Source organism: Hippocampus bargibanti, linkage group LG14, assembly GCF_051943395.1.
Source record: "Hippocampus bargibanti isolate YZ-2025 linkage group LG14, ASM5194339v1, whole genome shotgun sequence".
Classification (NCBI taxonomy): Eukaryota; Metazoa; Chordata; class Actinopteri; order Syngnathiformes; family Syngnathidae; genus Hippocampus; species Hippocampus bargibanti.
The window spans coordinates 3,002,501-3,027,361 of record NC_142747.1 but is presented as its reverse complement, the minus strand read 5'-3'; the positions used below and the strand labels follow the sequence as shown (position 1 = coordinate 3,027,361).

Here is a 24,861-nt window from a genome sequence, read left to right as displayed (position 1 = left end):
CACCTGCACAGGTGCTGGTCGTCCTGATCAGTGGCAGACTCCCACGTTCTGGTTGGCGACCAACGGGTAGTGCTGTCGGCCCCACCCTCAGTCTCTCAGGTGTTGATTGTCTTCATTAGTGGCAGTTAAAAGGACTCCCGGCACGACCATTCGATGTCAGGTCATTGTATGCATTGTGTATGCTGTGCATGTGTTTGTTTCATCTGCAGACTTTTACTCTGGGTTTTTCCTTTGATACTTTGCAATTTTTGTTCAAATGATTTTAACGTTTTGGATTATTTTTCCTGTTGACTTTATTTTAATACAACTTCTCAAATACAACATGCTGCTCCCTCCTGCCTGCCTTGTTGGACCCACAACTGCCATCACCACCACTGCTCAACCGCAGAAAAACTTATCCACTGACTGTACAAGTGACCTTGAGAATTTTGAAAGGCGCTTAGAAATTCAATGTATTATTATTAGTATTATTATTATCATTTGCTAGCTATTTGCTATCTTTTAGCTCTGGCTGGCTAGCTAGCTATGTGGCTGGCTAGCCAGCTATGTAGCTATCTATTCACTATCTAGCTGGCTGGCTATCTAGCTAGGTATCTGTTGGCTATCGATTGGCTAGCTAGCTAGCTTTCTATCTATTTGGGTTACTTCTGGGTTGAGTGAACGCTGGCGCGTTTGGCTGACGCTGCTCACCCGCAGAAAAAAATATCCTGTGACTGTAAAGTGACTTTAAGAGTTTTGAAAGGTGCTTAGAAATGAAATGTATTATTATTATTATTATTATTATTATTATTATTAAATAGCCCCTCCCAAAATTTTCTGTGCTAGGGTGTTGTGCCTAAGCGCTCTATGACACCCAAAGGGAGTCTTATCGCCTTGCTGCCCACTTTAGGCAAGTATCTTCTAACTCATTCACTGCCATTCCAAAATGTATTCAGGAGTTTAAAATATGACGGAGAACGCCATTCCCGAATGTATTCGGGCTTTGGTTTTCCGTGCTAGGGTGCAGATAAAGCGCTGGTTGTGGCCTCTGGCAATGTTTTTTTCCACAAGGGGCAGCATTTCCTTTTTTTTATGTATTGCATTGTATTTTGGACAGCCGCCCTCATTTCAAGCTCATATAACTCCTGATCCATATCATTTAGGAATTTACTTTGTAAAGCGCTACCCAGACCTCTGGCAATGTTTTTCTTTCCACAAGAGGGCAACATTTCCCTTTTTCCCCACTTCTTCCAGCTTCAGCTGTTGTTAAGCACTGTATAAACCAATATGTATTATACTGTATTTTGTCCAACCACCCCCATTTCAAGCTCAGATAACTCTAGACGCATACAACTTAGGCATTAACTCTTTTTTTCTGATGAAAGAAGTCTAAGGTTTCTTCTGCCGCATTGAATGTTGATGTAGTCCTAAAACTCAATATTCTATGGGTCCGGGAAGGGTCTTATGAATGAAATGTATTATTATTATTATTATTATTAGTTATGGCGGTAATCCGCTTCAAAGACGCCAAAATTAATGAGTCATTGCCCCCCCCTACTGTTTTTCACAGCTCCAAGCGCACCCCCTCAACAGGTTACGGTCCTCACGGTGGGAAACCATAACAGCACTTCGATCAGCATCTCCTGGGACCCCCCTCCGCCATCGTAACCTGCAGGTACAACGGACCGGTCTCATTTCCACCCTGTGCCTGGCAGTGCAACGTCCACGCTAGCCCACGCCTCGTCGAGTTTGAATTGCGTCACTCGACGAGCCGTAACGTCCATGTCATGCCGAGTCCGTCCAGGGTGACACTGGGTGTCTGGCAGTGCACGCCCACGTCTAGCCACGCGTCGTCCTGCATGTTAAATTGAGTCGCATCCATGATGAGCCGTGCAACGTCCGCGTCCACGTCAGTCCGAGACCCCACTCACCGCTGGATCCCGAAGCGGCTAAGGACTGGTCTCGTTTCCCTCGTGCCGGGCAGTTCACGCCCACGTCGGCGTCCGGCCGAAACATGTTCCCATACAGCTGTCCGGGGTGCCACTGCGCCTCGCAGTGCGACGTCCGCGTTGAGCCATGCGTCGTCGCGTGAACATGCGAAAGGGATCGCACTCACGCCCACGACGATCCGTGCCGCGTTCATGTCAGGCCGAGTCCCCTTCCCATCGGGCCGGCACCGATCGTATGCTGGAGAGGCAGCGGTTGCCGTCTCCACCATTGTTCCTTGGCGAGTTGGACCTTTTGGGAGACTGTTGGGACTTCTGGAAGCAGTCCCTTGAAGCGGGGGGGGGGGGGGGTCCTGTCACGATCTGGTTGCCGACCAACGGGGGGTGCTGTTGGCCCCGCCTGCACCTGCACAGGTGCTGGTCGTCCTGATCAGTGGCAGACTCCCACGTTCTGGTTGGCGACCAACGGGTAGTGCTGTCGGCCCCGCCCTCAGTCTCTCAAGTGTTGATCGTCTTCATTAGTGGCAGTTAAAAGGACTCCCGGCACGACCATTCGATGTCAGGTCATTGTATGCATTGTGTATGCTGTGCATGTGTTTGTTTCATCTGCAGACTTTTACTCTGGGTTTTTCCTTTGATACTTTGTAATTTTTGTTCAAATGATTTTAACGTTTTGGATTATTTTTCCTGTTGACTTTATTTTAATACAACTTCTCAAATACAACATGCTGCTCCCTCCTGCCTGCCTTGTTGGACCCACAACTGCCATCACCACCACTGCTCAACCGCAGAAAAACTTATCCACTGACTGTACAAGTGACCTTGAGAATTTTGAAAGGCGCTTAGAAATTCAATGTATTATTATTAGTATTATTATTATCATTTGCTAGCTATTTGCTATCTTTTAGCTCTGGCTGGCTAGTTAGCTATGTGGCTGGCTAGCCAGCTATGTAGCTATCTATTCACTATCTAGCTGGCTGGCTATCTAGCTAGGTATCTGTTGGCTATCGATTGGCTAGCTAGCAAGCGTTCTATCTATTTGAGTTACTTCCGGGTTGAGTGAACGCTGGCGCGTGTGGCTGTCGGTGCTCACCCGCAGAAAAACTTATCCTGTGACTGTAAAGTGACCTTGAGAGTTTTGAAAGGCACTTAGAAATTAAATGTATTATTATTAGTATTGCTATTAGTATTATCATTATCATTTGCACGCTATTTACTTTCTATTAGCTCTGGCTGGCTAGCTAGCTTGTAGGTAGCTATCTATTCATTATGTAGCTGGCTGGCTATCTAGCTAGGTATCTGTTAGCTATCGATTGGCTAGCTAGCTAGCTTTCTATCTATTTGGGTTACTTCCGGGTTGAGTGAACGCTGGCGTGTTTGGCTGACGCTGCTCACCCGCAGAAAAAAAATATCCTGTGACTGTAAAGTGACTTTAAGAGTTTTGAAAGGTGCTTAGAAATGAAATGTATTATTGTTGTTATTATTATTATTATTATTATTATTATTATTAATATTATTATTAAATAGCCCCTCCCAAATTTTTCTGTGCTAGGGTGTTGTGCCTAAGCGCTCTATGACACCCAAAGGGAGTCTTATCGCCTTGCTGCCCACTTTAGGCAAGTATCTTCTAACTCATTCACTGCCATTCCAAAATGTATTCAGGAGTTTAAAATATGACGGAGAACGCCATTCCCGAATGTATTCGGGCTTTGGTTTTCCGTGCGAGGGTGCAGATAAAGCGCTGGTTGTGGCCTCTGGCAATGTTTTTTTTTTCCACAAGGGGCAGCATTTCCTTTTTTTATGTATTGCATTGTATTTTGGACAGCCGCCCTCATTTCAAGCTCATATAACTCCTGATCCATATCATTTAGGAATTTACTTTATAAAGCGCTACCCAGACCTCTGGCAATGTTTTTCCTTCCACAAGAGGGCAACATTTCCCTTTTTCCCCGCTTTGTTCTAGCTTCAGCTGTTGTTAAGCACTGTATAAACCAATATGTATTATACTGTATTTTGTCCAACCACCCCCATTTCAAGCTCAGATAACTCTAGACGCATACAACTTAGGCATTAACTCTTTTTTTCTGATGAAAGAAGTCTAAGGTTTCTTCTGCCGCATTGAATGTTGATGTAGTCCTAAAACTCAATATTCTATGGGTCCGGGAAGGGTCTTATGAATGAAATGTATTATTATTATTATTATTAGTTATGGCGGTAATCCGCTTCAATGACGCCAAAATTAATGAGTCATTGCCCCCCCCTACTGTTTTTCACAGCTCCAAGCGCACCCCCTCAACAGGTTACGGTCCTCACGGTGGGAAACCATAACAGCACTTCGATCAGCATCTCCTGGGACCCCCCTCCGCCGGACCACCAGAACGGCATCATCCAAGAGTACAAGGTCAAGTTTGGGGGAGTGGGGGGGTTGGGTGCCAAAACCGAGATTATGCATTTCGGTGGCGCAACGTGGGCAGGATTTGTTCAATTTGTCTTTGTGGGTTAACAGATCTGGTGCCTGGGAAACGAGAGCCGCTTCCATGTCAACAAGACGGTGGACGCCGCCATTCGCTCGGTGGTGGTGGGCGGGCTGCAGGCGGGCGTCCTATACCGGGTGGAAGTGGCCGCCAGTACCGGCGCCGGGGTGGGAGTCAGGAGTCAACCCCACTCCATTATTATTGGTAAGGACTTTGGACTAAAAAAACAGTCTTCAACCACGAAGACTCTTTGCGGTTGGCGCTGTTTTTAAGGAGGGTTTCAAGACAAAAAAATCAGTATTTCGATTGTGAGTTTAAGGTCCAAAAGGGTTTCAAGTTCTGGGATCCCAAAAATGGCTTCCATTTGGAATCAGGTTTGTAAGGCAAGTTCGATTTTTGAAAAGGGTTTCAAGACAAAAAATCAGGATTTTGATTGTGAGTTTAAGGTCCAAAATGGTTACGGTTTCAAGTTCTGGGATCCCAAAAATGGCTTCCATTTGGAATCGGGTTTGCAAGGCCAGTTCTATTTTTGAGGAGGGTTTCAACACAAAAATCAGGATTTCGATTGTGAGTTTACGGTCCAAAAGGGTTTCAAGTTCTGGGATCCCAAAAATGGCTTCCATTTGGAATCAGGTTTGTAAGGCAAGTTCGATTTTTGAAAAGGGTTTCAAGACAAAAAAATCAGGATTTTGATTGTGAGTTTAAGGTCCAAAATGGTTACGGTTTCAAGTTCTGGGATCCCAAAAATGGCTTCCATTTGGAATCGGGTTTGCAAGGCAAGTTCGATTTTTGAAAAGTGTTTCAAGAAAAAAATCAAAATTTCGATTGTGAGTTTAAGGTCCAAAAGGGTTTCAAGTTCTGGGATCCCAAAAATTGCCTCCTTCGGAATCATGTTTGCAAGACAAGTTTGATTTTTGAAAAGGGTTTCAAGACAAAAATCAGCATTTCGATTGTGAGTATAAGGTACGAAAGGGTTTCAAGTTCTGGGTTCCCAGAATTGGCTTCCATTTGGAATCAGGTTTGCAAGGCAAGTTCTATTTTTGAGGAGGGTTTCAAGCCAAAAATCAGGATTTCGATTGTGAGATTAAGGTCCGAAAGGGTTGCAGTTTTCAGTTCCGTGATCCCAAAAATGGCTTCCATTTGGAATCATGTTTGCAAGGCAAGTTCTATTTTTGAGCAGGGTTTCAAGCCAAAAATCAGGATTTCGATTGTGAGTTTAAGGTCCGAAAGGGTTTCCAGTTGTGGGATCCCCAAAATGGCTTCCATTTGGAATCGGGTTCTGAAGGCATGTTTGGGTGTCCATATTTGGGTTTCCTGCCGAGGTATGGGTTTCAAAACTGGTTTCCAAAAGGCTTTGATCACTGTTTGGATTGGATTGGATTGGATTTGCCTTTATTAGTCTCACAGTGGAGAAATTGCATTTATAAAGTTGCGGTTGACCCTTTTGTTTGGGTTTCGAACAAGCGTCTCGCATCACAATTTGGGGGTTTTGTTTTTCTTTATGAGGCGTGTGATTTTTATTTTCCTTTTTTTTTTTTTTGCGCGCGTGTCTGTCAGGCAAGGCCTTCCAGGACGTGATCATCCACGGTAACCGCAACAACAGCATCACGGAGCAGATCACCGATGTGGTCAAGCAGCCCGCCTTCATTGCCGGAATCGGCGGCGCCTGCTGGGTCATCCTCATGAGCTTTAGCATTTGGCTCTACTGGCGCAGGAAGAAGAGGAAGGGCCTCAGCAACTACGCAGGTAACGACCCCCACCCCCTGGTACCTCCAATGGTCCCCCGTTGCGTGTTGGTTCAGTGATGACGGTCGATCACGCTCACCGCCGTCTCGCAGGCGTCTTTGAGTCTGATTATATCAAAAGGAAGTCTCGTCATGGGACGATCTCCATTTTGATTTATTTTTTAATAAGCGCCATGGCAGCTTGTGTGGCATGTGTGTCGGTGTTTTCATTCGTTTGCTGCTGCTTTCGTCTCATTTCTGAACTCTGGCTGCTGCGCTGCCTCGGGGGCCGCACACGGGCAGGACGTAACGAAAGGCTTCGTTTTTGTCCAAAGTAGTCCATAACCTAGCACGTTTTGTTCTTTTTTTTAACTTGCAAACAATTACAGTGATACCTCACCTTACAAACTAAACTGGTTCCCAGAAAGTGCGTGTCAGGTGAAAAGTTCATCTTCCAAACATTTATTTCCCATAAGAAACCATTAAAATGAGAATAATTCATTCCCAGGTCCCCATAAAACTTAATTTTCTACTAAATAAGCCTTAAAACGTAACAAAATATACCTTATTTTATTTATAAGAAATGTGCTATTGTCTTGTAATTAAAGAAATAAACTACTTAATAATAAAGTCGTTTTATTCACCTTTGTCAATGCACCATTCGGCTCCCCTGCGCTTCCTTATACGTCACTTCCTTGTGTCGCGTCTGATTATAACACTATCCTCGTGTAGTGTTCCACAGTGAGGAGGCTTGTTTGTATTGTTCCATCACAATTAATAAAAAAGCAGACATTGATTACATTGATTATCATGGGAAATGTTTTGGTTTTCGACCAGTTCGGTTTTGGAACAGGTATCTGGTACGGATTATGGTCGAAAACCCTGCTTTGACTGTATTTCGTACCCGAGACAGTTTGGTGTCAAACCAAACAAACGGGAATGGCCTCATCAGGCCTTCACGTATGGCCTAAGCATTGTCGAGCCGCCAGTGTACAGACCGGCAGCCGCCCCCCACCCAACGCCTCACCCCCACCTCACCCAAAAGCGACTCCCACAACAGACTTTAACACACAACCTCTCTGTCTTCTTGTTTTGCAGTTCAGTCCTTCACCTTCACCCCCGCAGGTACTGTTCATTTGTCCCGTCTGCTCAATCGCGTGGCCCTCATCGCTGCCTCCCCCCCTCTGCCTGCTTAATCCATATGCTAGGCTAATGGTCATGGCAAATGCTAATCTGGCAAAGATGACGGAGCAGTGATGGGCTTTTCAAATTGGATGAGCAATATTTACTTCATTGCAATCAGTTGACATATTCAATATTTGCGCATTGGCTGTGACCATAAAGCTTTGCAAAGAGGTGTTGGCATACTTTGTTGTGTTTGCTAGTGTGTGCGTGTGTGTTGCAGCCATTGGTGTTTGTTAAATCCCCCCATTTTTTTTTCCTTAAACAACAATAACAAAATATACATACCATACTTAGAGCGGCCTGATGAGCCTTTTTATGAACCTGAAAGTCAAATATGATGGCCGATTTACCTGTTGCCGGGAAGATTTAGCTTGGCTTGATTATTTTTGACACCATCATGACTGCACACAAAATATATAAAATGCGAATCACTTAAGTTGTAATCCTCACTCCAGTTTTCATTTATAAAATATGTTTTTACAAATATTTCTTCTTTAAAAAAAAACTCATTCACTGCCATTCACAAAGGTATTCGAGAATTTATGACATAGAGCGCCATTCCTGAAGTAGTTTGGGTTTTGTGTTTTTTTCTTCCTTGGGTGCTCGTATAGCGCTGACCAGACCTAATATTTTGTCCCTTCCACAAGGGGGCAGCATTTCCCTTTTTTTCATGTTAGCGCTTTCTTTCAGCTTCAGCTGTTGTTAAAGCGCTATATAAATCAATTTCATTGGATTTTGGTCACCTGCCCCAATTTCAAGCGCAGATAACACCAGTCCCGTATAACTTAGTAATTAATGGGTTTTTTTCTAATGAAAGAAGAGAGTCTGAGGTTTCTAACGCTGTCATGAATGTTTATGTAGTCCGAAAACTCAATATTCTGTGGATCCTGGGATTGGAGTGACAATGACAAAATCCCTGGCACTGGAGTGGACACATTTTGGCATCCTATCTGGCCGTGAATTAGTTAAATATTTCCATTTATCGCATCGGTCCCAAGCACATAAATACAGAGGGTTGTGTCAGGAAGGGCATCCGACATAAAAGCTTGGCCAAAACAAACATGTGAATCAAACCTCTAAAGATGGAAGACACTGATTTGCTGTGGCAACCCCTTGAAGGGAAAAGCCGAAAGGAAAAGAAGAAGTATCGTATCATATAGATGGCTTGAGAGAAGCTAAAACAGCAGATTTGATGGACTTTTACGATCAGGGTTCAGAGTTTCAAAATTAAGGATTTCAAATGAGTCGGTGTTTGGAGATAACGGCGCTGAGTGAAAATGAAAATCTGAGAAAGCGGCCTGTCATGCCTTTATTGCCCGGCCCGGCGCTTTCTCTCCACGGGTGGCCCCTGCGATTTCCGACATTTTGATAAATGATCTCGCTGCCTTTTTTAATCACCCCCCCCCCTAGATTTAATCACGCACCGAGCAGCTAAAGAATCCAACCAAATGACATTTTCTTGTGCCATCCTTCAGCCTCACATGACGTCTCACATGACATCTCCCAACATAAGCAAAAGCAATAATGCTCCATCCTCCTGATTGCAGCTTTTGTTGTGTGGGGGTGGGGCGACTAAACACATTTATGGAAAGCGAATATCCACCCTGTGAAGGCAATTCGCTATACGAACACATTTTAAACATCTTATCTATTTCTTTACATCGTTTTATTTTCTTGGACTTCCTGTCATGATGTCACATTCTGTCCGTCTTTACATTGTTTTAATTTCCAGGACTTCTGTTTTCTACTTGTACTTCCGGTCATGACATCACGTCCTGCCGGCCTTGATTAAAAACTCTCCCAAACAGCTCTTCTCTCTCTTCTTTCTCCGCTCGCGCCACAACCATCTGCGCGAGCTCCATATTGTGCCATCCCAAAGATTAAATAATATTTTTAATAATAATAATAATACATTTCATTTCTACGCGCTTTTCAAAACTCTCAGGGTCACTTTACAGTCACAGGATACGTTTTTTGTGGGTGAGCAGCGGCAGTCACACACGCTAGCATTCACTCAACCCAGAAGTAACTCAAATAGAAAGAAAGTTAGCTAGCTAGCCCATAGATAACTAATAGATAGCTAGCTAGATAGCTAATAGATGGCAAATAGATAGCTAATACCAGCGAATAGATAGATAATAGCTAGCTAGCTATGTAGCCTTTGTCCTTAGTAATTCCTGCTTCATTAATAATGACCCTAACACACCCATTTTGCTTTGTCTTTTTTTCTCACCGCAGTGACGTTCCAGAGAGTTGACGGAGGCCTGATGAGCAACGGCAGGTTAGTACCGAAAATGTTTAAAAAAGTCACGCTACAGAGATTAGCAGGGCCGCACAACTTGGACATGAGCGGCCAACACAAACAAAAACACGTCACATTTTTTAGGAGTCCGTTTGCCCCCCCGCCCCCTCATCGACTGCCTTTGAGCTCCCTCCCGCTCCTGAAAAAAAATGCAGGCAAATGCGCAAAATCTCCATTCCGTTTGCATGGCGCGCTTTGGCGCATCGCAAGATGAACTCATCCATCTCTTTGGTGGAATTAAGCGAAACAATTTAAGCAGAGAGGCCTTTTATTTTGTCATTTATCTTTTGCGGGCAAAGCCGGGAAGCCTTCGGAGTGATAAATTTGCCTGTCACCTCGCCTGGGCGGCCGAGATCTCGGCATGTGTAATAATGTAAAAATAATTACCCGGTAGAAAGGTGTGCGTCCGTCCCCCTGCGGGCCTGCGCGCCTGCTCCGAGCCCCAGCAGCTCACATTGACTGCTCCATCCGTTCGCCAAAGGGCTGCAGCGCCGGGTGCCCAAGTCAAGGACCGGGGCCAAATATGGCCCAACACATCATTTTATTCGGCCCATTCAAGCAAATCAAACTTGAAATTCCATGCTCATCTATCGAGCAAGCTAGCTAGCAAACAAGCGAGCGATTGAGCTAACTAGCCACCTAGCGAGTGAGCTAGCTAGCTCTCTTTCGATTCAGCTAGCTGTCTAATCCGGTATCAAAGTCAAGGCCTGGGAGCCAAATCTGGCTCGCCACATCATTTTATTCAGCCCATTCAAGCAAATTTGTGAAAATCCATGCTCATCTATTAAAATAGCCCACTAGCTAGTGATCAAGCTAGATAGCTAGCAATTGGCTAGCTTCCAAATTCCAAAATCAAACGTTTCATGCCAAGAACTCTGCACATTTGCGCAACCAAGATTAGGGTTTTCCCATTTTTGGCACTTCCTGTTTGCAGCATTTGCTTCAGGTTACTTTTGGGTGGAGCCCCCCCCCAACAACCCTTTTTTTTTTCTTTCTACAAGTGCACTTTGGATTTTCAGGAAGCGACGTCCCCTGTCAAATTAGCAGAGCATAGCCGCTGCCACCAGGCAGGCGCTCTCTAATATTTTTGGTGTCATCTTTCCACATGTGGCAGCTTCCACATCTGTGCAAGCTGTTTTGGTTGCGTCACGCAACCAAAACCAACATGTATTATTTTTATTTTTTTATTTATTTTTGCATTCATTAGGCAAATGAAGCTTTCAGCTTTCCTATTGGCCACCGCCAAATTGCCACAACTGACGAGTTCCGCCCGTTCGGATGCAGAATCAACAATTCGCGGAAGATGAATTGGCGGCAAATTGGCCGATGTGACGTCCTGCGACCGCTCGCTTGGCTGCATCGTTTAAAATTCATCAGACAACCGTCACTTCACTTCTTTGGAATACCTTTACCAATCTGCGTCCCGAAGTTTTAATTTATGAGAGTGGACCGTTGACGTCATTGCCATAGCGTTTTTTAACTCATTGACTGGCAGACGACGTGCATAAATGTGTCCACTCCAGTGCCAGGGTTTTTGTCATTTTCACTCAAATTCCAGGACCCACAAAATATTGAACATTTTGGACTACAGAAATATTCTGTCACGTCCGCTCGAGGAGTGGCGACAGGACTCGAGGGCCAACGGAAGGTGGTAAAGGTCGGATCCAAACACGGTGGAGACAGTGATTCCAAAAAAGAGTCTTTACTGAGACACATATGGCAAGAACAGAAAGTAAGGCAAGGTAGAGGGCAACGACAAAAACAGACCTGCGTGCGGATGGGTGACGGGGAACTTCCTGGAATACACCGACAACAACTGAACGGTAAGGGTGGCTTTTATAGCCAGAAGGCACAATTAAGGAAATGGGGGACAGGTGCGTGAGTCCGGAGAGCCAGGAAGTGAGGGGCCCGCTCCGAGGAGCAGCGGAGGAAGAGACAGGAGGGGAGGGGCACGCTCCTGGCATCGACGAGGATGTGATACATTCAATGCAGTTGTAAGAAAACTTAGTCTCTCTTCTTTCATCAGAAAGAAATAGTTAATCCCTAAGTGATATGGGTCTGGAGTTATCTGAGCTTGAAATGGGGGCAGATGTCCAAAATACAATGCAAGGCATCCATAGTGATTGGTATAGCGCTTTAACAACAGCTGAAGCTGGAACAAAGCGCTAACATGGAAAAAAAGGCAAATGCTGCCCCCTTGTGGAAAAGAAAAAAAAAAACATTGCCAGAGGTCTGACCACCGCTTTATCGTCCCCCTCCACCCGCAAGAAAAACAAACAAACAAACAGTCGGAAGAATCATTAGCGCTTTCCTCCCTCACAATGATTGAAAGAGTTGTAAATATAGCTAGCTAGCTTTCTATCCATTTGAGTTACTTCCAGGTTGAGTGGAAGCTGGCGCGTTTGGCTGCCGCTTCTTCCGCAGAGAAAAACGTATCCTGTGACCTTGAGAGTTTTTAAAGGCGCTTGAAATCAACTGCATTATTATTATTGTTAGTATAAAAACCCGAACAAATTCGGGAATGGCGCTCCAATTCACGCTTTTCAATTCCCGAATAAATTCTGATAACACTCTGAATGAACCACCCTTTTGTCTGCCACGCAGTCTTTTTAATCAAAGCCTCCAAAGACCATAAACTCCTGATAAATGAGTTCCAGGCCCCCGAATCCCCCCCCCCGTTTAATATCATCCTAGCTTGGCATATTTACAGCTCAATTTTATTTTTTGCGCCCAATACGCCCAAATGAGATTTGATCCGTCAAGGTTGCCATCCATCCTGGGTCAGGCGAGGGGGGGTAGGATTAAAAGTCAGGTGTCAACCCTTCATTAGATGTATGATCACCCATCCCCCCTCCAACATAAGAAATCAGTCTTCTTGTAATTATCCCGAGCAGAGGTTGCTGTGGTGTGACGGCGACAAGGACGACACATCCATTCAGCTGTCAGGTGCTTGTCTTTCAAACTGTCTGCTGGGCATGTGGGGGGGGGGGGGTCACATACACACTCGCGGGACGACAAGTAAGACTAATTTCCAACATGGCCTTTAGCGTAAGAGGGCACAGCAAACCCTGTTGGCCCCCCATTGGCAAAAACGTGACTTTTTAGTGGGAGGGGTGTATGAGCGTTTATTGTAGCGGGGGTGGGGTTGCATGAGGTCACGGTCGAGTGAGAGCAGTCGGCGGTGAGGATGTGTCTGAGGCGCAGCCATCAATTTGAATGACTGCTAGCCCCGTCCCCCGCCACGCGGCTCGCTTTGGCATTCAAGAACCGAGCGAGGCTCACCAGGGCTGCTGCGAATGTGAATCACCCCCCTACTTTGCATTAGACCCTGTAGCATCTCGTTCTCGGGGCTGCAGGTGTCCCCCTTAGACCCTCCCCGTCCCCCTCACGACTGTGCATGCCGGTGCAACCTGTAGCCCCGGCGGGCATGGACGTCCCCGCTTTAAATACGGGTTGACCGTGGGGAGGGGGCGTGAAAAAGGATAATAATAATAATAATAATAATACATTTCATTTTTAAGCGCCTTTCAAAACTCTCAAGGTCACTACAGTCACAACAACAAGTTTTTCTGTGGGTGAGCAGTGGCAGCCACACGCGCCAGCGTTCACTCAACCCGGAAGTAACTCAAATTGATTAAAAGCTAGCTAGCTAACCAATAGATAGCTCATAGATAGCTAGCTAGCTAGCTCTATAGATTTACAGCACTCTAGCTAATAAATAGCGAATAGATAGGTAGCTCTATACATAGAAAGCCACTCTTACGGCGCCATCTTGAAGGAAAAAAAAAAGATTAGCTATCTATTAGATAGCTCTTTAGATAGAAAGCTAGCTAGCTAATAGATAGCTAATAATTGTAATGGGTTTATTTTGATCGTTCGTGTCACGTCCGCTCGAGGCGTGACGACAGGACTCGAGGGACGACGGAAGGTGGTAAAGGTTGGATCTGAAATACACGGGGAGACGGAGTTTCCGACAAGGAGTCTTTACTGAGACACCAATGATATGACAGAAAATAAGGCAAGGATGAGGGAACTGACAAGACAGACCTGCATGCGTAGGGGTGACGGGGAACTTCCTGGAATACAACGACCGTACGGTAGGTGTGGCTTTTATAGCCAGAAAGCACAATTAAGGGAATGGGGAACAGGTGCGTGAGCAGGGAGAGCCAGGAAGGGAGGGGCCCGCTCCAAGGAGCAGCGGAGGAGGACGACCAGGATGTGACAGTTCGCCCTTGGTTCATTGCTTCTACGGGTGTTGATGAGGATGGTTAAATCATCAGGGAGCCAGGTGTAGAACCGAAAATTGGTTTAATCTTGAAGAGAGCGGAGACATCGCGGTGTCGGCTAAGGAGGAACCATGGCGAGAGAGATAGAGCGAGACTGCGGGAGTATTTATGCGGCGCACAGTGTGTGATGCGATAGGATGTGAAAGGAAGGCAGGATATGACGTATCAGGAAGTCCAAAATGTAAACAAAGATTAGGAAACAATGTTTAGAAATGTTTGTATCGCGAATTACCACAACAAATTGTTTTTTGAGAGTGGCTGTCTTTCCAGCAGCTCCTGTATTTTGTTTCTCTACTTTCTTTTCTTTCTTCTTCCTCTTTCATCACTTTGCTGCTGTGTACTGTAAATTTCTCCACTGCGAGACGAATCAAGGTGCGTCCAACACAATAGATAGCTAATAGATAGCGAGCTAGCTCTATAGATGGAAAGCTAGCTAGCTAATAGATAGCTAATAGCTAGCTAGCTCTATAGATAGAAAGCTAGCTAGCTCTATAGATAGAAAGATAGCTTATCGATAGCTAAGAGATAGCTAGCTAGCTCTCTAGATAGAAAGCTAGATAGATAGATAATAGAGCTAATAGCTAGCTAGTAATTATTTATCTTGCTATCTAGATAGCATCTGTGCCTGCAAATATTATTGGATTTTTGGTTGTCTTTCGGAATAGAACACCCATGACATGTTTCCGGTCCTCAGTTCACCGCTGCCTGTTTAACCCCCCCCCCTCCTCCATCCCCCACCTGCGCTAACGAAGCTCCGACGTGATTGTACAGTTAAGTGGCCTTAATGGCCCCGCTGCGGTCACCTGTGACAGGTTACACACTTCATGGCTGACTTTTATGGTCGCCGTCCGTTATAAGGCGGCACGGAACACCTGTTCAGTGGACCCCGCCCCCTTTCCCGCCACCCCCTCGACCGATGTTCTAGTTAGCGCCATGATGGCAACTGGCAACTCCTCTTCACTCTACAAAATCCACAGAAAGTTATCAAGAGGTTATTTTTTTCAAGTTGGGGCTTAGGGTTGGATAAGGATCCAGGTCAAGGGGGGGCCTGGAGGGGTTACATTTGAATTGACGTAAAACTGCTGTCTGATCTTGTCGCTCCTTCTTTCCCAGCCGGCCAGGCTTGCTGAACGCCAGCGACCCGGCATACCCCTGGTTGGCCGACTCCTGGCCTGCCGCCGGCTTGCCCGTCAACAGCGGCTCGGGGGGGCCCAACGATCTCGCCAACTTTGGCCGCGGAGGTGAGTGGCAGCTCTTAATAATAATAATAATAATAATAATAATAATAATAATAATAATAATAATATTATCCATTTAATCTCAGCGCCTTTCAAAATTCTCAAGATCACTTTACGTAAGTTTTTCTGTGGGTGAGAAGCGGAAGCCACACGCGCCAGCGTTCACTCACCCCGGAAGTTACTCAAATAGATGGAAAGCTAGATAGCCAGCTAATAGCCAATAGCTAGCTAGCTATAAAGCTATCCAACTATATAGCTAATACATTACAGATAAATAGCTTGCTAGCCAGCCGGAAAGCCAGCCAGATAGCTAGCCAGCCAGCTAGATAGCTAGCGAGCCAGCCATATAGCTAGCTAGCCAGCTAATAGATAGCAAATAGCTGGCTATCTTTTTGTCCTTTTCATCCAAATGTCAAGTAGACTCTTGGGAATCCCGATGAAAACGAAGACTTGATTGCTCCGCGGCTACGCTAGCTCTTGTTTCATGTCGCCGAGCCCCCCAGGTGCAAGCCGTCCACCATCACCTTTGCGACGAGTACAGAATCTGCTGTCGCAGCCTCATACATTGGAGTCGTAGAATTGGGAGTTGGTTGGGGGGTGCACGAAGTGGGGGGGTTTTGCTGTGTGAAAGGATGTGAGGAGCAGCCAGTCGTGAAGGACAGGCACAGCTTGAGTGGCGCAGATGCGTCCGTTTCCGTCGTGGCTCTACATCATCTCCCCTTGGCTGGGCAAGCAGAGGGGAGAGGGGGGAGGTGTCAACGCTCTCCTTCCTGAGCGACCGTTGTGCTTTACCCATACAAATTTGGAAGCTACATTGAAAGCTACAGTGACCCAAAGAAGCTTCGGAGACACTGAATTTACGTAGTGTCGCAACGTAGCATTGCAACGTAGCATCGCAACGTAGCATCGCAACGTAGTATCGCAACATAGCATCGCTTCAAGATGGTGCCACGAGAGTGGCTGTCTTTCCAGCAGCTCCTGTATTTTGTTTCTCTACTTCTTTCTTTTCTTTCCTCTTCCTCTTTCATCACTTTGCTGCTGTGTACTGTAAATTTCTCCACTGCGAGACGAATAAAGGTGCGTCCAACACAATAGATAGCGAGCTAGCTCTATAGATGGAAAACTAGCTAGCTAATAGATAGCTAGCTCTATAGATAGAAAGCTAGATAGAAAGCGAGCTAAAAGATAGCTAATCGATAGCTAAGAGATAGCTAGCTAGCTCTCGAGATAGAAAGCTAGATAGATCATAGAGCTAATAGATATCTAGTAATTATTTATCTTGCTATCTAGATAGCAACTGTGCCTGCAAATATTGGATTTTTGGTTGTCTTTCGGAATCGAACACCCACGTTTTTCTTTGATGCAGACATCTTTCCGTGTTACGTAGCATTGCAATGTAGTATCGCAACATAGCATCGCAATAAATAAAGGCATATCCAATCCAATCCAATGTAGCATCACAACGTAGCCTCACAACATAGCATTGCAATGTAGCATCGCAACGTAGCATCGCAGCGTCGCAATGTCGCGTTGCAACGTAGCATCACAACATAGCATCGCAATGTAGCATCGCAACCTAGTGTTGCAACATAGTGTCTCAACGTAGCATCGCAACATAGTGTCGCAATGTAGCATTGCAACATAGCATCGCAACATAGCATTGCAACATAGCATCACAACATAGCATCACAATGTCATGTCGCAACGTCGCGTCGCAATGTAGCATCTCAACGTAGCATCGCAACATAGCATGGCAACCTAGCATCGCAATGTAGTATCACAACATAGCATCACAACGTTGCATCGCAATCTAGCATCGCAACATAGCGTCTCATTGTAGCATTGCAATGTAGCATCGCAACTTAGCGTGTCAACGTAGCATCGCAATGTAGCGTTGCAACGTAGCGTCGCAATGTAGCATCGCAATGTAGCATCGCAACGTAGCGTGGCCACATAGCGTCGTAACATATCGTCACAACGTAGCATCGCAACGTAGCGTCACAACGTGGCCCACTTGCGGTCATCAACATTTAAATGAAAGAAGGCCCGTTTAGGCGCCGGCCCGTCACCACTTTGTGAGAATTATTTTGTTTTTGCAGACAACCAGGGGGACAAGACAGGCACGATGCTGTCGGACGGCGCCATCTACAGCAGCATTGATTTCACCAGCAAAGGCAACTATGGCAGCCCGGGCCAAGCGTCCCAGGCCACGCCCTATGCCACGACGCAGATCCTGCACTCGGGCAGCATCCACGAGCTGGCCGTGGAGCTGCCCGAGGCCCAGTGGAAGGCCTCGCTGCAGGCCAAGCAGGAAATGGCCAACTTGGGCTACTCGCTGCCCGACAAGAACTCTGTCAACAACAGTAAGTGGCCACCCGGAACCATGACCTGATATACACGCGACCCCTCCCACACACCCCCTTTGCGCTTTCTTTATACAGCTTACGAACGCTTTAGCTCACAAACTTTTCGCCTCACGAACATTAAATTCGCAAGCATATAGTCTCAGCTGACAAACTACTTTTCGGTGGATGAACCAAACCAGACAGCGCCACGGTGGCTGGCGGACTAGTTTTCATCACCACCTTTCTTTGATTGCAGACGTGGTTTGTTATTGAGTGCAGTACTTTTGCTATTATGGGACCGAAAAAGACCCCGCCACAGGCTAGTGTTAAGCCGAAGAGGACACAAAAAAATGACGGTCAAGCAGAAGAAGATCATCGAAAAACACGAACGAGGCGTGTGTTTGTGTGACTTAGCGTCCCAGTACCAGTATGCTAAGTCGACCATTGCTATGTGTGGCTAATGTATTTCTGTGTTGTCTAAGCAACAGTCTCAGAAAGTAGAAGAAGTTGAAAAACTTCTGTTAATTTGGATTACTGAAAAGCAGCTAGCAGGGGACCGTGTGAGTGAGGGTATTATCGCCGAGGAAGCACGGCAACTTCACTCAGATATCATCAAGAGGCAACTACATCAACGACCAACACAAAGGTCAATACTCCGACTTTATTATATAGTACAGTTTATTTCTTTCCATTGATGGTATTGTTTCATTGCAAATTAGAATCAGAACCTTTTCTCTCCGCAAAGGCGAATCCTCCGGTGCATTCAAGCTGAAGTGGACTTTGTTTTTACTCGTGGAGCTCATTTAAAGGGCCGTTTACCTGTTTCGACGGACGGCCAGTATCATCCAATCAAAATTGCACTTTCCGCCAACCTAGGTCAGTGTCATCCAATCAAAATTGCGCTTTCCGCCACCTGCAGCCCCAACAGGAAATGAACAGCAAAAAAGCAAGAATATGTATTTAGATTTATCGGCGAGCCACATGCAATCATCAAAAGAGCCATATATGGCTCGCGAGCCATAGGTTCCCGACCCCTGCCTCAACATATACAGGGTTCCTCGTCTACCCCCCTTGCCCTCCCACACTTCCCCTCTGGTTATTGACCCCTCGCTATCCTGCTGGCTGGGCGCTCCCCCGGCATGCGTTTGCATGTGCTTGTGCCGCCTCTCACCTGACGCCGCAGTGATGCTTTGCTTCCCCTCCGCCTCCCCACACCTCCCTCCCCTTTTTTTCTCCCTCCCTCCCCCGATTGTAGCCCTCCTTTTCATTCCCGACTACCGGCTGACCGACGGGCTGTCTAATCGAATTCCTCACAACCACTCGCAAGATTTCAGCACCAGCAGCTCTCACAACAGCTCAGAGCCAAGCGGCAGCCTCTCAGGTTGGTTGGGCTTTTTTTTTTTTTTGGGGGGGGGGGGGGGGTCGCCCCCACCCCTCCCCACGGGGGGACACTCCATCCGGTGATTGACAGCTCTTCTAATTGCTTGATTGCTTTGGAATTTACATGTACAAAGCTGACCTCATTTGATGAACAACGAAGCTTTGCCCCCCACCTCCGCCCCCTGCATCTTCCGCTTTTACAACGTGCACAAAGAATGAATGAAAATGTACTTTTCAAATTTGAAGTTTACCTGACACAATTTGAAATTATGGTTGGGACTTTAGCAAGCATCATGGAATTTTTGATTTGCTTTCGCGGGCAGAATAAAATGAGGTGGTGGGCCAGATTTGGCCCTCAGGCCCGAACTTTGACACCTGTGCTCTACTGGCTTCCCCAAATCGTCATGATGCGCAATGTAGTGGTGGTGGTGGACCCCCAAAAAAGCAGGCAAATTGTATTCAATCAAATCGGCAGGAACAAAATCTCAAACATCAGTCATTAGAGAAAAAAGGCCCAAAGTAGTAAACAAAACCACAGCAAGACGAAACAAACCTAACAGGATGAAACAAACAATGACCCAACACTGAATGGTCGTGCCGGAGGTCCTTTTAACTCATAGACTGCCAGACAATGTGCAAAAATGTGTCCACTCCAGGGGCTTGTTTTTTTTTTCATGTTCACTCAAATTCCAGGACCCACAAAATTTTGAGTTTTAGGACTACATAAACATTCAATAAGAAACCTTAGACTTTATTCTTTCATCAAGTAAAAAACATTTATATCAGAAGTTACATGGGTCTGGAGTTATCTCTCTCATCTCTCATTTTCCGTACATTTTCCTCATTAGGGTCGCGGGGGTTGCTGGAGCCTATCTCAGCTGTCTTCGGGCGCGAGGCGGGGACACCCTGAATTGGTTGCCAGCCAATCGCAGGGCACACGAAGACATACAACAGTCACTCTCACACCTAGGGACAATTTGGAGTGGTCAATCTGCCTGCCATGCATGTTTTTGGAGTGTAGGAGGAAACCGGAGGACCCATAGAAAACCCACGCGGGTCCAGGGAGAACATGCAAACTCCACACAGGGAGGCCGGACAGGGACGCGAACCGGCGACCTCTGCACTGTGAAGCCGGTGTGCTAACCACTCGACTACCGGGCCGGGTCTGGAGTTATATGAGCTTAAAATGGGGCAGCTGTCATAACGGCCCCCGAGAGGAAACTGCACCCCGTGGCAAAAAAAAAAAATTTTAGACACCCCTGATGTAGCGGATACGCGGTCGACACGCACGACTCGGCCTTCCCGAATGATCGTCTTTCCGTTGCGTCCAATTTCCAACCGCAGTCCCGCGGGAAGCGCTTATTTTGATGCCGTCCACCCAAAACCAAGCACGGAAAACATGCTTGGTTTTCGGTGCATCCTCATCAACCATTATAATCTCACCTTACTGCGATTTCTTTTCTTGTAAATTTTTTTGGGGGGGTCGGTGAAGCCAATCCAATAGAAGATGCTAGGTTATTTTGCTAGCCATCTCCGCCGGGGGTGTGTGCTGCTTCCCCCAATGAAAACAGCGAGTGTCGGGGCTGCAAATCCTGCACTTTAACGCTGGGAGTGGCCAAAAAAAAAACCTTGGCGTATAAATACCTATATTTAGAAGGCGCCCGGCTCTTTGCGCATAATTCATGCTTGGCCGCCGCAGCCCGAATTACACACTCTCTCTACTTTTCAGATTTGCAAGGGGAAGTTGTCGGGTGCCAAACCGCCAGACTATTCCAAGAAGAAAGAAGAAAAATGGGCTGGGTGTCAATTACTGCTGTCGTTATTGCTCACAGTCAAGCGGTGCCCCGCGGAAACGCCGTTGCCCCCCACCCCCCAGAAGAAAAAAACGCAAGCAGAAAAACAAGATGGAGACACTCACAAGCAGCATGAAGCTCATGTTCAAATCTTAATTTCCTTAATTTATTTTCAATAGCAACATTTATTTTTTTAACTCATTCACCGCCATTGACAAATTTATTCTGGAATTGAAAATAGGACAGAGAGCGCCATTCCCGAATTTGTCCGGGTTTTGTTTTTCATACTTAGGTGCCGATTAAGCGCTGTTCAGACCTCTGGCAATGTTTTTCCCTTGCACGAGGGGGTAGTATTTGCCTTTTGTCCATGTTAGCGCTTTGTTCCAGCTTCAGCTGTTATTAATAATAATAATAATGATATTAATACATGACATTTTAAGCGCCTTTCAAAGCTCTCTAGGACATTTCACAGACAAGCATAGGTACTATCATAAATAAAATACAATCACAGATAGAATGCAATAAATAAATAGAAACAAGAGAGAGAGTTAAACAGACAATGCAATTTTAAATAGGTGGGTATTGAGATGGAACTTGAAGGTGAGAAGACAATCGATGTTACGAATGTTGGGAGGAAGTGAGTTCCAAGGTTTGGAGGCAGAGCAGCTGAAGGCTCTGTCACCCATCGTGCTGAGACGGGCAGGGTGTGGGTGCACACAAAGGCGGAGGGAGGAAGAGGATCTGAGGGAAAGAGAGGGAATAGAAATTTGAAGAAGGTCAGATAGGTATGGGGGGCAAGGTTATGGATAGCTTTGAATATATAAAGAAGAATTCTAAAGTCGATTCTATATTTGACCGGGAGCCAGTGGAGCTCTTGGTGGATGGGGTGATGTGGTGAAAGGATGAGGTTCTGGTGATGATCCGGATAAAGAATTCTGTAAGAGTTGAAGTTTGTGGAGAAGTTTCTGAGGGACACCAAAGAAAAGTAAATTGCAATAGTCAATCCGGTGTCACGTCCGCTCGAGGAGTGATGACAATACTCGAGGGACAACGGAAGGATCGGATCCGAAATACACGGTGGAGACAGTGATTCCAATAAAGAGTCTTTACTGAGACACATCAACATCAAACATAACAAAAAGTCAAGAACAAGGAAGGAGGGTAACGGCAAACAGACCTGCGTGCGGAAGGGTGACGGGGGACTTCCAGGAATACACCGACAACGACAGAACGGTAAGTGAGGCTTTTATAGCCAGAAGGCACAATCACGGAAATGGGGAACAGGTGCGTGAGTCAGGTGAGCCGGGAGGGGAGGGGCCCGCTCAAGGAGCAGATGAGGAAGAAACAGGAGGGGAGGGGCTCGCTCCTGGCTACGACGAGGATGTGACATCTGAGAGGTGACAAGACTATGAACGAGTATAGCAGTGGTGTGAGGAGTGAGAGACGGGCGAAAACGATTGATATTGTGTACGTGGAAGTATGCAGACCGGGTTAAGTTATTTATATGGAAGTGGAAAGATAGTGTGCTGTCAAGAATGACACCTAAGCTTCTCACCTGATGGGAGGGAGAAACGGTCGAATTGTCAATAGTGAGAGAGAAACTGTTAGCTTAGCTCAAGGTGGATTTGGTACCAACGAGGAGAATTTCAGTTTTTTCGCTCTTAAGTTTGAGGAAGTTATGGGTAAACCAGGATTTAATTTCAGAGAGGCAGAGTGAAAGGGAAGTAAGTGGAAGAGAGGTGTCGGGTTTGCTGAAGAGATAGAGCTGGGTGTCATCCGCAAAGCAATGAAATTGAATACCAAATTTGCGGAGAATATTGCCAAGAGGAAGAAGGTAGGTGATAAATAGGAGCGGTCCCAGGACAGAGCCTTGGGGCACACCAGAGGATACCGGAGAGGACTGTGAAGTGAAGGAGTTAATTTGATGAACTGAGAGCGGCCAGAGAGATAAGAGTGGAACCAGCCTAGGGGCGTGTCAGTGATCACTATGGAGGAAAGTCTGTCAAGGAGGATGGGATGAGAAATGGTGTCAAAAGCTGCTGTGAGGTCAAGAAGGACGAGGATAGAGAAATGGGGTGAAGGTTCTTGAAGTCATTGGGATCAGATCCAGGCTTTTTATGAATTGGTGTGACAGCCGCCATTATATAAACCAAAATGTATATATTGCATTGCATTTTTGACAGCCGCCCCCATTTCAAGCCCAGATAACTCTAGACCCATATAACTTAGGAATTAACTCTTTATTTTTCTGATGAAAGAAGAGAGTCTAAGGTTTCTAACACTGCACTGAATGTATATGTAGTCCTAAAACACAATAACCTTCGGGTCCTGGAATTCAAGTGACAATGACAAAAACCCTGGCACGGGAGTAGACACATTTTTGCACATCGTTTGGCAGTGAAGGAGTTAATATTTTTTTGCGCGGGAAAGCTAATACAAAAAGGATGAAGAAATTCAACATACCTTCCTCATTACCTTTATTTATCTTTTTTTGTATGGCCGCTCCCATTTCAAGCTCAGATAACTCCAGACCCATATAACTTGGGAATTATCCGTTTTTTTTTTTTCTGAGGAAAGTAGAGAGACTATGTTTTCTAACACTGTATTGAATTTATATGTAGTCCTAAAACTCAATCTTCTGTGGGTTCAAGTGACAATGGCAAAAACCCTGGCACAGGAGTGGACACATTTTTGCACATCGTTTGCCAGTCAATGAGTTTGAATGATAGTTTTGTGCAAGCATTTTTCGAAGCTTACAACAAACCGTTCATTTTTTGATACCGCAAAAAAGGCTGGAGAATGATGCCGCAAATGGTAGTATTCAGTGCCAACTATTTGCGTTCACTTTTTTGAAAATCGACATCTTTGATTAAATGTCCAGATTTAAACAAATAAGTAAATAAAAAACATTGAGAACACACATGTCTGGCATTGAATGAGCCAATAGAGAAAAAAAGCGTAGGAACTGCAACAAAAACGAGTGGGGGGGGGGGGGGGGCATCCTTGTTTAAACCTGCCACTGAGCTGGCCGGCATCCCTACAAAGATGGACGCAATGTGTGTGTGTGTGGGGGGGGGGGGACTCTGGCCTTGGAAGGATTATGTGGGGGGCGGGGGTATTGGCAGCTCTTCGGTATAATAAAAGAAATGAAAGGAGTAATGGAGTGTGAGGTCCAAATGCAGGAGGGCCACACGACACGAGGGCGGCGAAGCCATTCATTAGCATGGAGAGCGCCGCTAACAGCCGCCAACTATCCGCCACCCCCAAAAAACTAAAAGAAAGAAGGGCAAGCGATGGGTGTTGCGCACCCGAGGACCGCGGACGGCTCCTCGCCGCTGTTTCTATGGAGATGCGCGGCTTTTCAGCCGATCGATCAATGGCGACTTGCTTTTCATCCGGCGACCTTGAATTTTTATTTTTTTTCTGTGTGGGCAGCAGCTTGTTGAAAGGCTTCATTTTTCCAGACATTTTTATGCTTTCTTCTCCTTCCATTTGCCACGAAAATCGACAAGTCTCAGTTTGGTCACCTAACATAAAAATGTTTTGTTGTAGGTGGCAAAGGAGGAAAAAAGAAGAAGAGCAAGGGCGGTTCCAAAGCCACGAAAGTCAACACCGCCACCTGGGCCAGTGTTCCTTTACCGCCACCCCCAATCCACCCGCTTCCGGGCACCGACATGGACCCCAATGAGCACCACAATGCCACAGGGTAGGTTTCCAGGATTACCGTCGTTTGAAAAGTTACAATAGTTGGGGAATTTTTGACAAGTGCCGATTTTTATTTTCCTATTTTTATTTATTTTTAATTATTGTTATTCTCTTGTTATTTTTATTTTCTTTATTTTTATTTTTATTTGTTTCATTTTTATTGTAACTTTATTTGTTATTATATTTTTATTATTACTTTTATTGACTCTATTGTATTTTACTTTTTATTTTTAAATGTATTTTTATTGTTTTCAGTCTTTTTTATTTTATATTATTTGGCATTTTTTATTTTATTTTTATTCTATATTGCATTTTCTTTTTTTCTTTAAGTTTTATATTAAATAGTATTGTTTTTTTTATTTTATATATTTTTAAAGTTTTATTTTATTTGTTTTTTATGTGTATTGTGTTTTTATTTTTATTTTTATTTTTTAATGTTAACGTTATTTTTATTGTTATTTGTATTTTTTTTTATGTTATTTTGAAATTATTCTTTTAATTTTT

At 45.4% G+C, this 24,861-nt stretch overlaps 1 protein-coding gene across 1 annotated transcript in view; it reads left to right on the top strand.

Moving 5' to 3' along the window:
* robo2 (roundabout, axon guidance receptor, homolog 2 (Drosophila)) overlaps window positions 1-24,861 on the top strand; it is a 367,855-nt gene that overhangs the window by 320,231 nt on the left and 22,763 nt on the right. The window contains exons 16-24 of the mRNA XM_089012942.1: window positions 4,202-4,326; window positions 4,432-4,603; window positions 5,957-6,145; window positions 7,222-7,248; window positions 9,547-9,589; window positions 15,010-15,137; window positions 17,234-17,497; window positions 18,735-18,860; window positions 24,205-24,358. Of these exons, the coding sequence (XP_088869068.1) occupies window positions 4,202-4,326; window positions 4,432-4,603; window positions 5,957-6,145; window positions 7,222-7,248; window positions 9,547-9,589; window positions 15,010-15,137; window positions 17,234-17,497; window positions 18,735-18,860; window positions 24,205-24,358 (1,228 nt within the window). The remainder of the gene's footprint in view (window positions 1-4,201; window positions 4,327-4,431; window positions 4,604-5,956; window positions 6,146-7,221; window positions 7,249-9,546; window positions 9,590-15,009; window positions 15,138-17,233; window positions 17,498-18,734; window positions 18,861-24,204; window positions 24,359-24,861) is intronic.